The sequence below is a fragment of the Labrus mixtus genome, chromosome 2 (assembly GCF_963584025.1).
Source record: "Labrus mixtus chromosome 2, fLabMix1.1, whole genome shotgun sequence".
NCBI lineage: Eukaryota > Metazoa > Chordata > Actinopteri > Labriformes > Labridae > Labrus > Labrus mixtus.
In genome coordinates, this window is record NC_083613.1 from 33475040 (window position 1) to 33487539 (window position 12500).

At 48.2% G+C, this 12500-nt stretch overlaps 2 protein-coding genes and 1 long non-coding RNA gene across 3 annotated transcripts in view; 2 read left to right on the top strand and 1 right to left on the bottom strand.

The window, feature by feature from the left end:
• LOC132993102 (sphingosine kinase 1-like) overlaps positions 1-1749 on the top strand; it is a 32733-nt gene extending 30984 nt beyond the window's left edge. The window contains exon 5 of the mRNA XM_061062771.1: positions 245-1749. Coding sequence (XP_060918754.1) covers positions 245-1091 — 847 coding nt within the window. The 3' untranslated portion in view covers positions 1092-1749. The remainder of the gene's footprint in view (positions 1-244) is intronic.
• A 400-nt stretch (positions 1750-2149) lies between these two features.
• Positions 2150-4846, top strand: LOC132993126 (uncharacterized). The gene is made up of 2 exons (XR_009676431.1): positions 2150-3472; positions 3531-4846. It is a non-coding gene; the product is annotated as an uncharacterized LOC132993126 (long non-coding RNA).
• Positions 4847-6920: 2074 nt separating this feature from the next.
• Positions 6921-12500, bottom strand: part of ube2o (ubiquitin-conjugating enzyme E2O) — a 36278-nt gene continuing 30698 nt past the window's right edge. The window contains exons 21-22 of the mRNA XM_061062702.1: positions 10924-11680; positions 6921-10560 (exon numbers count right to left, since the gene is read on the bottom strand). Coding sequence (XP_060918685.1) covers positions 10533-10560; positions 10924-11680 — 785 coding nt within the window. The 3' untranslated portion in view covers positions 6921-10532. The remainder of the gene's footprint in view (positions 10561-10923; positions 11681-12500) is intronic.

A 12500-nucleotide genomic window follows, 5' to 3' on the forward strand; every position in this document is an offset into this window, starting at 1 on the left:
GAAATAACGAGGGAACATAGGGGTGGGAGACGCAGAGTAACTCAGGATTTATTCAAATTCAGACTAACCGACTCGTCTGACGGTAAGAAACGACGCCGAAAACAATCAGAAGCGAGCGCAGTTTATAGAAGTGCTAGTTGTAACGCAACGCTAGCACGAACTCCTTCATGCCTGTGGTTACTATGGTTACGAGTCCCTCAGTCTAACCTGACGATCCTGTCTCTTGTGCTTCTCCTCCCCGCAGATCGTCTCCGGTGTCCAGCGAGGAGCTCCTGCTCAGCTGCGGTTTCCTGCTCTGTAAAGGTCTGGTGTCCCGCATGGACCTGGTCTCGGTCCAGCTCTCCTCCGGCCCTCGCCTCTTCTCCTTCCTCTCCCTCGCCTGGGGCTTCGTGGCGGACGTGGACATCGAGAGCGAGAAGTACCGCCACGTGGGAGCGGCGCGGTTCACCGTGGGCACGCTGGTGCGGCTGGCGTCCCTCCGGGTCTACAGGGGCCGACTGGCGTACCTGCCCGCCCCCGACCAGGAGACTCTGAGGAACGAGGTGACCCTGCACTGCAATAATCAGACGCTCAGGTCCAGAGACTCTGTCGGACAGAACACCTTCCACAACTCCTGCCACTCCAACAACTCCCTCAAAGCGCGGCGGACAGAGAGCACGCCGTCCAGAAGTCCCCGCAAGGCCCCCTGCGGCCCGACGGACTCCCTGCTGCCGCCTCTGGACCAGCAGCTGCCCGGGGACTGGGTGCTGGTTCAGGAGGAGGACTTTGTGCTCATGCTGGCTATGTACCACTCCCACCTGGCCGAGGACCTGCTGGCAGCGCCGGGCGCCGCCCCGGACGACGGGGTCATCCACCTGTTCTACGTCCGAGCGGGGATCTCCCGCGCGGCGCTGCTGAAGCTCTTCCTGGCGATGGAGAAAGGCGAACACCTGGGGACCAACTGTCAGCATCTGGTGTACGTGAAGGTGCGGGCGCTCAGGCTGGAGCCGTTCTCCCCCAAAGGGATCATCACGCTGGACGGAGAGGTGGTGGAGTACGGGCCGCTGCAGGCCGAGGTGCACCGAGGACTCGCCAGATTAATCACCGGATGAACTTTAAAAATGTAGCGCAGGGCAGGAACAGGAGGACGGCGTTAACTCCTCGACATCAACCTCAAAACATCGCACAGAGAAGTTCTGGAATTAAGAACGAGCGAGACCCGTTAAGAGACCCAAAGTGTTCAACACATAACGACATTAAAAACGACCAGAACAGGAAGTAAACAAACCCCAAAAAATAATTTATTTATTCATAAAGCGGCGGGAAAAAGCATCTTTCTTTAGCCTGTTAGCATGTAGCGTTGTAGGACTCGAAAATCCAAGACCGGTCTCAAGACCACTTCTTGAAGTTCTCATCTCGAAGCATTTTGACCCAAATTTTAGATCAAGACCGGTCTAGACCACAACTCCCTAACACCGCCCCCTAAACACAAGATGATGATTATTCAGTGATAGTTCTGGTCTTGGTCTCGGTATTGGTCATGGTATTGGTCATGGTTATGGTCTTGGTCTTGGTTATGGTCTTGGTCTTGGTCATGGTTATGGTCTTGGTCTTGGTCATGGTCATGGTTATGGTCTTGGTCTTGGTCATGGTTTTGGTCTTGGTCTTGACTCAGTCTCGATCCCTTAATGTCTCGGTCTAGGAGCACTCTAGTCTCGGGTATGTCTGGGTCTCAGTTAGGGGGGTCTTGACTGGTCTTGACTACAACCCCCCCCCCCCCCCCCCCCCCCCCCCCCCCGTCATGTAATATCTGGGTCATGTTCACCGTCATGGGAGGTGTGTTTATATTTCAAAGTGTCCTTCTTTTCATGTTGGTGTTTTTATCTCTCAAAGTGTTTATCTGTCAATCAAGACAAAGATTTCAGACGCAGCTCTGTGATTGGCTGTTTAGTCCAGTCAGTGAAAATAACCTGAGATAAAGTAAAAACACTCCGTTTATCTGACACCGGCCTCAGTGAAATAAATTCAGCCGCTCCCTGAGACGCTTCATTTACGCTGCTGTCTCTTTAAGGCGCGCCTGGTGGGCGTGTCCTACAGCTCTGCTCTGATACGTCGTCAGGCTCTGGCCGAGTCTCGAGAAGTTCTCGTAGCGTCTCGTTCAGAGCGGCAGGAAACCACGTCTGGGGATCATGCCGACAGCTGTGAATCTCCGCCGAGGTTTAGTACAGACGTCGAACATCATAACTTTATATTTTATATTTAAATTGAATCAGCAGAGAAAATCTCCTTTAAGTCATTTTATTTATATCTATGAAGAAAATCAAAAGAAAATTCTGAGATATAAAATCAGCTTCATGAAAAAAGACTTTTTGAAATGTGTGTGTGTGTGTGTGTGTGTTTGTGTGTGTAGTGTGTGTGTCTGTGTGTGTGTGTGTGTGTGTGTGTTTGTGTGTGTTTGTGTGTGTGTGTGTGTGTGTGTAGTGTGTGTGTCTGTGTGTGTGTGTGTGTGTGTGTGTGTGTTTGTGTGTGTGTGTGTGTAGTGTGTGTGTCTGTGTGTGTGTGTGTAGTGTGTGTGTCTGTCTGTGTGTGTGTGTGTTTGTGTGTGTGTGTGTTTGTGTGTGTTTGTGTGTGTGTGTGTCTTTGTGTCTGTGTGTGTGACTGTGTGTGTGTGTAGTGTGTGTCTGTGTGTGTGTGTGTGTAGTGTGTGTGTGTGTGTGTGTGTGTGTGTGTGTGTAGTGTGTGTGTGTGTGTGTGTGTGTGTGTGTGTGTAGTGTGTGTGTGTGTGTGTGTGTGTGTGTCGTCTTGCTTTGCGTCTGTTTATCAATCAGGGAGATCTTTGAAGTCCGATGGAGCTTCTGACCTCGAACATGAAGCTCGCAGCGGAGCGAGGAGAGCGCGGCGTCCAGCGAGGAATCACGTCAGGCGGACGGTCGATCATGTTTAGTTTTCATATCAAATCAAAGATGTTTGAGAGGCTCCTAAAGGTTTCTGATCCGAGGCTGATCGTCACAGAGTCAGAGCGGACGCCTTAACGAGTCTTTAGTTCCTAGTTTTCTCATTTCTCTTCAGATTCTAACCCAGTTCTTATTGTAACACATTCTCGTTGTCCCTCTTTGAGATGAAGTGGTTCTCAGCCGGTTCCCCTCAGTTGGAGTTGATCGCAAACCAAACTGATCAGATTTATTTAATTAGACGGTGCAAAACATGTGACAGAAGAATGAGCGACTTTTTTGATCCAGTAGATGTCGCCCTTGAGCACCAACAGGAAACCAAAACAAACTTCTGTTAGGCCACGCCTCCAACTCTCCCCTCCCCTCGCATTTTGCACAAAGAAGTTTAGCACAAGCAGTTTACTAAATAGCCCTTTACTCGAGCTGCAATCACCTGTGTCCTGCGTTGTTGTGTTAGCATGCTAATGTTAGCGCTCTTTAGTTAGCTCGTAGCTTCACATTGTTGTGTTAGCATGCTAATTTTAGCGCTCTTTAGTTAGCTCGTAGCTTCACATTGTTGTGTTAGCATGCTAATGTTAGCGCTCTTTAGTTAGCTCGTAGCTTCATGTAAACTGACACAGAATGAGCGTGATCTAAAAACTCTTACTAACATCCAAATAATCAGTGAGTATGTTCTTCTTCTTCTCTCTAGTTCTTGACTAAAACAGCTTTTATACACAAGGGGAGGAGCCGGCCGTCCCGTCCATGTAAACACGACTCTGACAACAACACAGCCAGCGGGACTCGAGCTTCTCCCTCATTGTAGACAGTCATGACTCAGAGACACATTTACACAGGACAGACTTGATGATTTAAGTGTCGCACATCCTTCCTTTAAAAAGCGCTTCATAGACTTTTTTGGAGTCACATATTCGCTCCCCATCGATAACAGCTCCCTGACCCACCCGTTGAGAACCACGTCACTAAACGAGGATGACACCGACCAGCTGAGTGAGAGCAGCCTTCATAAGTCACAGACTGATGGAAACTGTTCAGCTCCATCCTCCTCCTCCATCCATCCAGCTGCTTTTCAGACACGCACACATGTTGCAGAGTTATTACCGATCATCACCGAGGTGTCCTTACCATCGAGCTTCAGGTCACAAAGAGGAGAGGCTGAACGAGGATCCTGGCCTAGAAAAGTCTTTTAATTGTGATCCAAATCGCTTCAGACGTTTGGAGTAAAAAATGAAAAACCAGACGGTCTGAGTCAAAGAGAAAGTGAGAGTAAGTCATGCCTTAAAGGAGGTGGAGGTGGACGCTGGTTAAAGGAGCTCGTTATTGAGTCCTCAGAGAGCGGGGGGGGGGGGAGAGGGGAGAGATATTGATGTGTTAAATGCTGCATGAGGGAGGCGGCGTTGTGTTCCTGACAGGGCGCCCTCATTCTCCCTCCTCACCACAACAAATCATCTGGGAGCAAACTGTCCTGACTCCTCCTCCTCACGGTGGAAGAAAAACAAAAAACACAGCGAGGGTACAAATCAGACGGAGTTACAAGACAGGTTTGATTTGACTGACGGCGTTTAGTCTCATAAAAACCTCTTTTTTCACATTCCACGTTTGACGCCTTGAGTTTGACCTCCTGTCTCATTTTGTTTGTTTAAATCACTTTTTCACTCGTTCAGGACGAGCACAGACGCTGACGACTTTACTTGAAAACCGGCTTTTTTTAAAAAACTTTGCTTTGCTGTTATTTGAAAGGAATAAAGTCGAGGTAGCACCTGAAGTATGAGCCCTGTGTGGGGGCGTGTGATCTGTACTGTATGTCTTGTGATCTTTGTATCGTTTGAACCAAAGAGAGGATGTTCCTGCCGAGTTTCATTTCCAGAAACCTCGAGGGGCCTTAAGATGTTCAATCATTCAGTCATGAAGAAGAAGAAACAAAAAGAGGAGCAGCTGATGTGGATTTTCTTTGCAGACCCCTCTGAACTTTTAGTTTTTCTATGCAGTCTCATTTGTTTGAGCTGCTCCTCGTCTGATGTGCCTTGACTGTGCTGCCCCCTGCTGGTGTGAACACAGCGGTGCAGCCACTGATTTTTTATTTGCAGCATGCTGGGGAAAAAAAAAAAGTATTTCCTCGCCATCATCAGTCACCGCCATGAAAGAAGAGACTTTGACATCTACCTGAGGCTCAAAGAAAAACATGAACAGTGTGACCTCCTCTTCATCAGTCACTAAAGGGGAGGAGCTTAGATTCACCCGGATGAAGACAGACCTGACGTTTGTTGTTTTTTTGTCTCACTGCTGAGTTTCTGTCCGTGTCTTGAACCTGCTGCTTCTGAACTCTCGTCGTCTGTACTGTCGAAACGTTTCTGGTGAAGGGAAATCTGTTATTTAGTTTTCTTTTTATTTCTTGCACACTGAAGATTAAACGGTTGCTTCTTTATTCACTGAGAGATCTATTTTTCCATGAGACGAATGTCTGTAATTTTTTCTATTGTCAAATCAAACATTCTGGGAAGTGGAGTGTTTCTGATTGAGGAATAAATCTGATGAGAAACTGCAGAAGTGTTGGTGCTTTGTGAGTCTTTGATGAGTCTGTGTTAAGTATTTATTAAATCAATGCATGCACAGCTTTTCTCCTCTTCCATACAAAACCAATTCACCTCACTAAAGTATATATAACTCTGACACCTAGTGGTTAAAATGTGTACTGCAGTCTAAATTCTAAACATTGTAGAGAGCTGTCTCCCCCCCCCCCCCCCCCCTCTCTAGAGTTGATGCTCACACAGGTCACCATGTGGTGGACTCTGAAGCTTCAGTGTTTATCCAGCTCTGCATGGGTCTGTAAACCTTTCTGTGTTCTAACCTCTCTCCATTTTTCAAAAGCATCTCCAATATTGATCCTAGTTTGAGCACGTTTCTGCTCGTGGAGCTTATTAGAAACATGCAGAGGCTTTTTAGGTCGGGTACAATCACTTCTATCTGAACCACTTCTCTTGACCGCTTCCATCGCTGCAACACCTGTTGACCTGATAACTGCTCTCATATCTGGCAAACTGAGGGGCGTCCAAAACGGCCGTGTGGTGGGGGTCGCCTTAAAACCGCCTACCTTCTCTGGCCCAAAGAAATCCAGAGCATTCAGGAGCAGAATCTAAAGTTAGAAGGAGGACATACTGGCTGCTGCATTGTTGTCAGAGAAGCCAGCACTTCAACATGTGTCCTTAATGATCAGATAGTAAGAACACTTTATCATTTCACTGATTGATCCTTTAATATTGAGTCTAAATTTGGCTCTCAGGATGATGATTCTCTCCTGTGCTAAGAGACTTATAAAATGTATTATTCTTTTAAATATACCAAAATTAAATTAAAATGTGATTGTTGATGGGGGACATCTGAAACTACTATTGTTAGTAGTAAACAGGACTCAACAGTTTGGTTCCGGAACTAGAGCCGCCAAAAAAATAAAAAATGCTGTCACTGTTGAGCTCTTTTACTCTTTATTAGACCTCTTATTTAATCAAATTTTCCCGTTTATGAATCAAAATCTCAGAAGTGAGAACACCTCTTATCATTGTGTTAATGTCTTCTCCATAAAATTTAAATCATCTTCACATAATGAAGGCATGCTGGCCCACTGTTTATATTGTCATCCTGTTTCATTCAAAGATTGACTCTTGGAAGATCTCCGCGATGGCTTTTAAAATCCATCTTGTTTTAAAATTGAGCATATTTGAATCCGCTCTTCCACCCGCGCTCGTCTCCTTACCATCGTTAATCAATGAATCCATTTGCAATACAGCCAGAGTACCATCATCTTCCTGGGACGGAAATGCTGACAGCCATCGCCGTGTGCAACTCTGCGGCAACTTAATCCTAAATGAATCGTTAGTTTTTTGTGTTTTTTTTTTTGATTTATTATCAATAGAAATGAAAGAATATCTTTAGATTTATCTTTTAACATCCAACAGGAAGTACTGCAGTCAAAAATAAATTAAAGCCACAATGTTTCTATGGTACTGCTTGCAAAGTTTAATACATCACTATACAGTCGTCTGAAAGCAACAAAAGTAAAGCATTAAAAAAAGAAATCAAAAAAGGTACAATATCACACTCAGCATGTCGTACATTTACGCCTCCAAGCATCCGCGGGACTCCTCCTTAGAACTCCAGTGTGTGTTCAATAAATTCTGCATGTACGTCCATATTTATATATTCTGATGGAAGTCATGACATCTGTACAGAGGGAATCAGGCTACAAATCATAACTTTATTAGTACTTCTTTTTAATATTTCAATAACAGGCCACTGTGGAAATGTAGACATCGTACAGTCAAGTCTGGTGTCGCCCGCTCAGAAGGCTTAAAGCAACATGTTACATGCTTTGGCTGTAAAACAAACGTCTCATCAGAATAATAATAAGAAGAATAATGGGTTCAATCTGAATAATATACACATACACAGAAAATTGTACATAGCATCATGTGCTTCATCCAGATCGAGCGAGAGCAGTTCTCACTTCCTGTTTACGTTTTGAGGATGAAAAGACGGAGAGAAAACATCGCCCTCCCAACTCTCTGAAGACGTGTTTGAACCATCGACTGTATGAAGAATGGACAGCACGAGAGCTCCTCAAGAGGGAAGCCAAAAGATTTAGAGCTCCCCCTGCTGACTGGCTGCAGCACAGGTCATTAACCCCGCCTCCTTTAATGGCCACAGACAGGAAGTGGATAGAGAGTGAAATTGGGGGGGAGTGAGAAAGAGAGAGAGAGAGGGATGACATAGCCGCAGGATGAATGAACCTGGGTCACCTCCAGGACTTTAGCCTCCGTACATGAAGCGCGTGAATTAACCACTAGGCCAGAGGCGCCTCGACATGTGAGGAAACTTCAAAACTAAAAAAAAACACGGCAAATAATTCTCAAACATGTTTTCTTCTCACGCTGATTTATGTCCAGGAGCGGATTAAACGACTGACCGCTCTGTTGAGAAATGCGGCTCCTGCAGCGTTCTTTACGTTCTGCACAATAAATCGCAGTTTGAACGTTGGCGCAAAGGTCAGACTTTATCGCAATAAATAAGAAGAATGTTTTCTCTCTCACTCAGCGCGGGAACTAAACTCTCTCACACCGTCAGATAAAACTCAAGCATCATAAAAATCAACACATCTCTGCACCAACTTAGATCACCAGTGCAACACGTCAGGGGGATTTTGGCTTCACATTGTAACTCACATAAAGACGGAGAAGTGTTGTCCATATTTCATATACAGTCCATGGTTTGAACTTCCCAAAAATCTCGCACCCAGAAAACAAAATACCAAAATCACACTCCTCCTCAGAGAAGAATGGAGTCGATGTTTTACAGGAAGGAAGCGAGTGGAGGAAAGAAGAAGAAGAAGAAGCAAACGAGGCTACATGCTACAGCAGCCAGCGAAGAAGAAGAAGAAATCACACAGAGGCGTCCGTCCGTCTGTGGCTTTAAAGGCAGCGAAAAGAAAAGACAACGGCGTGAAAACCAGGAAGAGGACAAAGTGTCATGGCCGACGGTTTGGAAAGGAAGACGAAGCAAACAGAAAACACCCTGATTCTGGTCCTCTCCTTTTTTTGAAACACAGCAGCTCTTCATCCTCTCCCACAGCTCCCACAGCTCCCACAGCTCCCACAGCTCCACATGGCACAATGTGCTCAACACGCTTCAGCATCTTAGTTCAAGTTAAACACCAGACGAGTCGACGCCGTCCGGTTTGCGTCGCACACAGCGAGCACCAGGAGGTCAAACTCATCCGTTTTTTTAACAATGAGAATTCTTCATTAATTATTATTATTTATTAAACAACGTCAGACATGGAATGCAGAACAAAAAAAGATGTAAACAAAGACGCATGTGATAACCCCAGGAAGCACCAGAAGGTGAGATTCACTTATTTCACAGTTCATGACATCACAGTTCATGACATCACAGTCCGACCACATGGAGTGACATCATCATCATCGACTGTTTTTCACACGCGCAAAAAAACTCCTGAAACTCTCCGGACACGGCGGGCGAGTGATTCACCCCCGACATAAACCGGACTGTTTCCTGCGAGCCCCCCTCGTTCAAAAAAAAAAATCAGGGTGAGCGGATGTGAGACCGAGCAGGAAGTACTCACAGGCGAGCGGGAGGGGTCATGACGGTCATAAGATTTATGTGCACAAAAAAAGAAGCTGCTCAACGCTCTTTGGGCTCGTTTGTTGAAACTTTGAAAACGTCCAATTACAAGAAGACAAAAACTGTCATTATGGCGCCGCACTCTGGGGAGCGCCGTTCATCTATTTTACAGAGGGTCAGACTGGGAAAGTCTCCCGTCTCTCCTGAACGTATATCTAGAAACTTCCAGGAGTGCATGTGTGGAAAAGGCTTCAGAGGAAGATTAGTCTTTCCTCTCATTGGTCGAGATGTTTAAAGTCGGGGAGAACAGGAAGTGATCATCAGCAAACCAACAAACCCAAACCAATGTAGAGATCGGGGAGAAGAGAACTGGTGGGGGTCTGAGGGGGTCTATGGGGGTCTGAGGGGGTCTGAGGGGGTCTGTGGGGGTCTGAGGGGGTCTATGGGGGTCTGTGGGGGTCTCAGGGGGTCTGTGGGGGTCTGAGGGGGTCTATGGGGGTCTGAGTGGGTCTGTGGGGGTCTGAGGGGGTCTATGGGGGTCTGAGGGGGTCTATGGGGGTCTGAGTGGGTCTGTGGGGGTCTGAGGGGGTCTATGGGGGTCTGCAGGGTTTAATGTTTAAAGCGTGGTGAAGCAGCTCTGTACACGATGGTCTGAGATCAGAAAGAACAAGATTCAAGTAAGGCAACATGTCGACGACAGATGACGGAATGGACGCTTACTGTTTTTTTTTTCTTTATCATTTAATTTGTGTCGTTCGCAGTGAGAAGAAAAGTGGAGCATGGCGGGTTCGAATCCCGCGCTGAAACGCATCAAAACACCAAAAGCATGAGTTCCCATCCCGCTGTTACTAAACTCTACAGGAAGTGAACTCCACACATCACACGCCGTCACACGCCCGCTGCTGCGGCGCTCTGACCTCCGGAGGTGATGGAGATGTAAACGTGGTCGCTCCGTGTTTCAGCGTGACCCGACGGAGACGAGTGCAGTGGAAGAAGTGTTGAAGCGGTCGTGGTGTTTGGCAGTTTATCTGACATTCAGTACGCTCTACTTAAACGTGTGTGTGTGTGTGTGTGTGTGTGTGTGTGTGTGTGTGTGTGTGTGTGTGTGTGTGTGTGTGTGTGTGTGTGTGTGTGTGTGTGTGTGTGGACAGAGAGGATTTGGCAGAAAGCGTTTTAACAACCAGTGACTTCTTCTCCTACTATAAACAAACCGCCGTGGTCGGGGGCGTTTTCCCCGACGCCCCCCCCCCCCCCCCCCCCCCTCCCGGGGTCAGAGTGTCCTCGTTGTAGTGCAGGATGGTTACAGCGTTAAGTTTCAGTAGTGCTACACATAGATCAGTCGAGAGGTCGTCGTTTATTCAGCCGTCTTTGACCTCCACGGTAACGAGTGCAGGTGAAGAAGATCCTCTCGTTCTGTCCTGACCTTTGACCTCCTTTGTGTTTACCTGCGTGCGTCCCCCTCCCTCTTTATGCATCACACTCGTCTGCAGAGTCACTGAAGGAGAACAAAGACATGGTCAGAACCAGAACCAGATCCTGATCCTGCTCAGAGGAGCTGCTCTCCTTCAGTCTGTGATTCAGGAAGAGGAAAAAAACATGGTGGAGTTTTTGGGGGCGGCAGGAGCAGAACGGACTGAGAGAGATGGAGGTAAAGGACAAACATGTGGTCGGTGGCGGTGGTGTGGCAGGGGGACGGCGGCGGCGGCGGGGGGTTGTTGCGCCCCCCCCCCCAGACAACACGTAATGATCCTCCTCGACCGCTGGAGGCCGATGGAAAGGTACAAAAAGGAGGAGGAGGAAAAAGGAGCAGTGCAGATTGAGTCGTGGGGGGGGGGGGCGGCGAGGAGGAGGCACTTACTTGTCCTCTATGTGCTCGGCGATGCCGGCGGCGGCCAGCGCAGCTCGGTATTGCAGCAGCACGCCTCGCACGCTCTTCACGAAACCCTTAGAGAGCGGGAAGAGCGGGAAGCCGATGTCCGGGTAGCCGCTGCCCTCGGGGAGGAAGCTCCTGTAGCTCTTTCTCCGTTTCTTTGGTCGCACCACGGGCTGGCTCGCCGCCGAGACCGCCCCTCCGCCGCTGACCGGACCCGACGATTCTGACGTCCCGCCGCGGACCACGGCGCCGGGCAGCGTGGCGCTCCCCTGGGTGCTGTCGCAGTCTGAGTTCTGGCTCAGGTCCTGCTGCGGGGGCGCCACAGTGGACGGGCTCAGACCTGAGTCCTCCAGGTCTTCCTCGATAATACTGCTGACCCCCGTGACCCCGCCCTCCTCCCCGGGCTTGCTGGGGCTGCTGTGGGCCACCGCCACGGGCTCGTCCAGACGCTCCTTCGAGTGTCTGTAGGTCACGTGGGCGGCGTGGCTCCTCTCGGCGGCCTCGTTCAGCTCGAGCCAGACGTCCAGCCGGTGGACGAGGCGCCAGCCGTTGGAGGCGAAGTGCTCCTGGATCTCCTGCTTGAAGAACTCCACGGGGTTCTGCAGGAGGGTCGTCATGGACTGGACCATCTTGATCAGGGCCATCTCGTTGTAGCAGCGGCTGTTCTCGTAGCCCTCCTGCAGGCCGCGGTCGCTGTCAAAGCCCGCCTCGTTGTAGTACGGCTCGTTGACCAGGATGAGGCCTGCAGAGAGGCGGAGACACGAGGGGAGGCGGGGTCAGTGGGTCAGAGGTCAAATCAGATTCACTTGATTGACATTTTGGTTAATAATATTCAGGGGTTGACACTCAGATAAATTTGGCAGTGGCCCTCCAGGCTTTCAGAGATCACTTGAACCATTCTGATGCAAAAGTCAATTACAACTTTTATTTAATTAATTGAGCTCTAATTATAAAAGTATTTTGTATTTTTCTTATATTTAAGTGCTCATGTTTATTCACCATGCTGCTAACTGTAAGAGTCTACTTCATCTGATATTAATATGAGGCTGTGATACATCTGGAATCTCTCCTTCTTTCTTCTCTGTGAGAAACTCTTCATCTTTACTTTAGGATCTTTAACGTGTTCCAGCTCCTCCAGCTGTCTGTCACTGTGGATCAAACTTTTCTCCCTTCTGTTTTCATCACGCCCTGCCGTCACTCTCGACTCTTACGGTGATTTGTTTTCTGTGAATTCTGATTTAAACTCGACTTCTGTCGGGATCTGATGGTTTCAAAACAGTTTCACCAAATGTGTGTTTTGGTAGAGAAAACCTGCGCTAAGATCTGTGTGCGAGTGTACAATTAGAGAGGAGGGAGCGCGCTCGTGGGAGGGAGAGCAGTGAAGCCGTCGGCGGCCTTTCAACCGTGACACACAAGCACCGGTATGACAGGAAAGCGCTGTGAAATCAGCTGTCAGTCATTCGTCCGGGCCAGTTATAATGTCGAGCCCTGCTATTTAATCATGATCCCAACAAGGCGTCACATCTTCTCTAAAAAGTCTGATTTCAAATGGAGCGACGCCT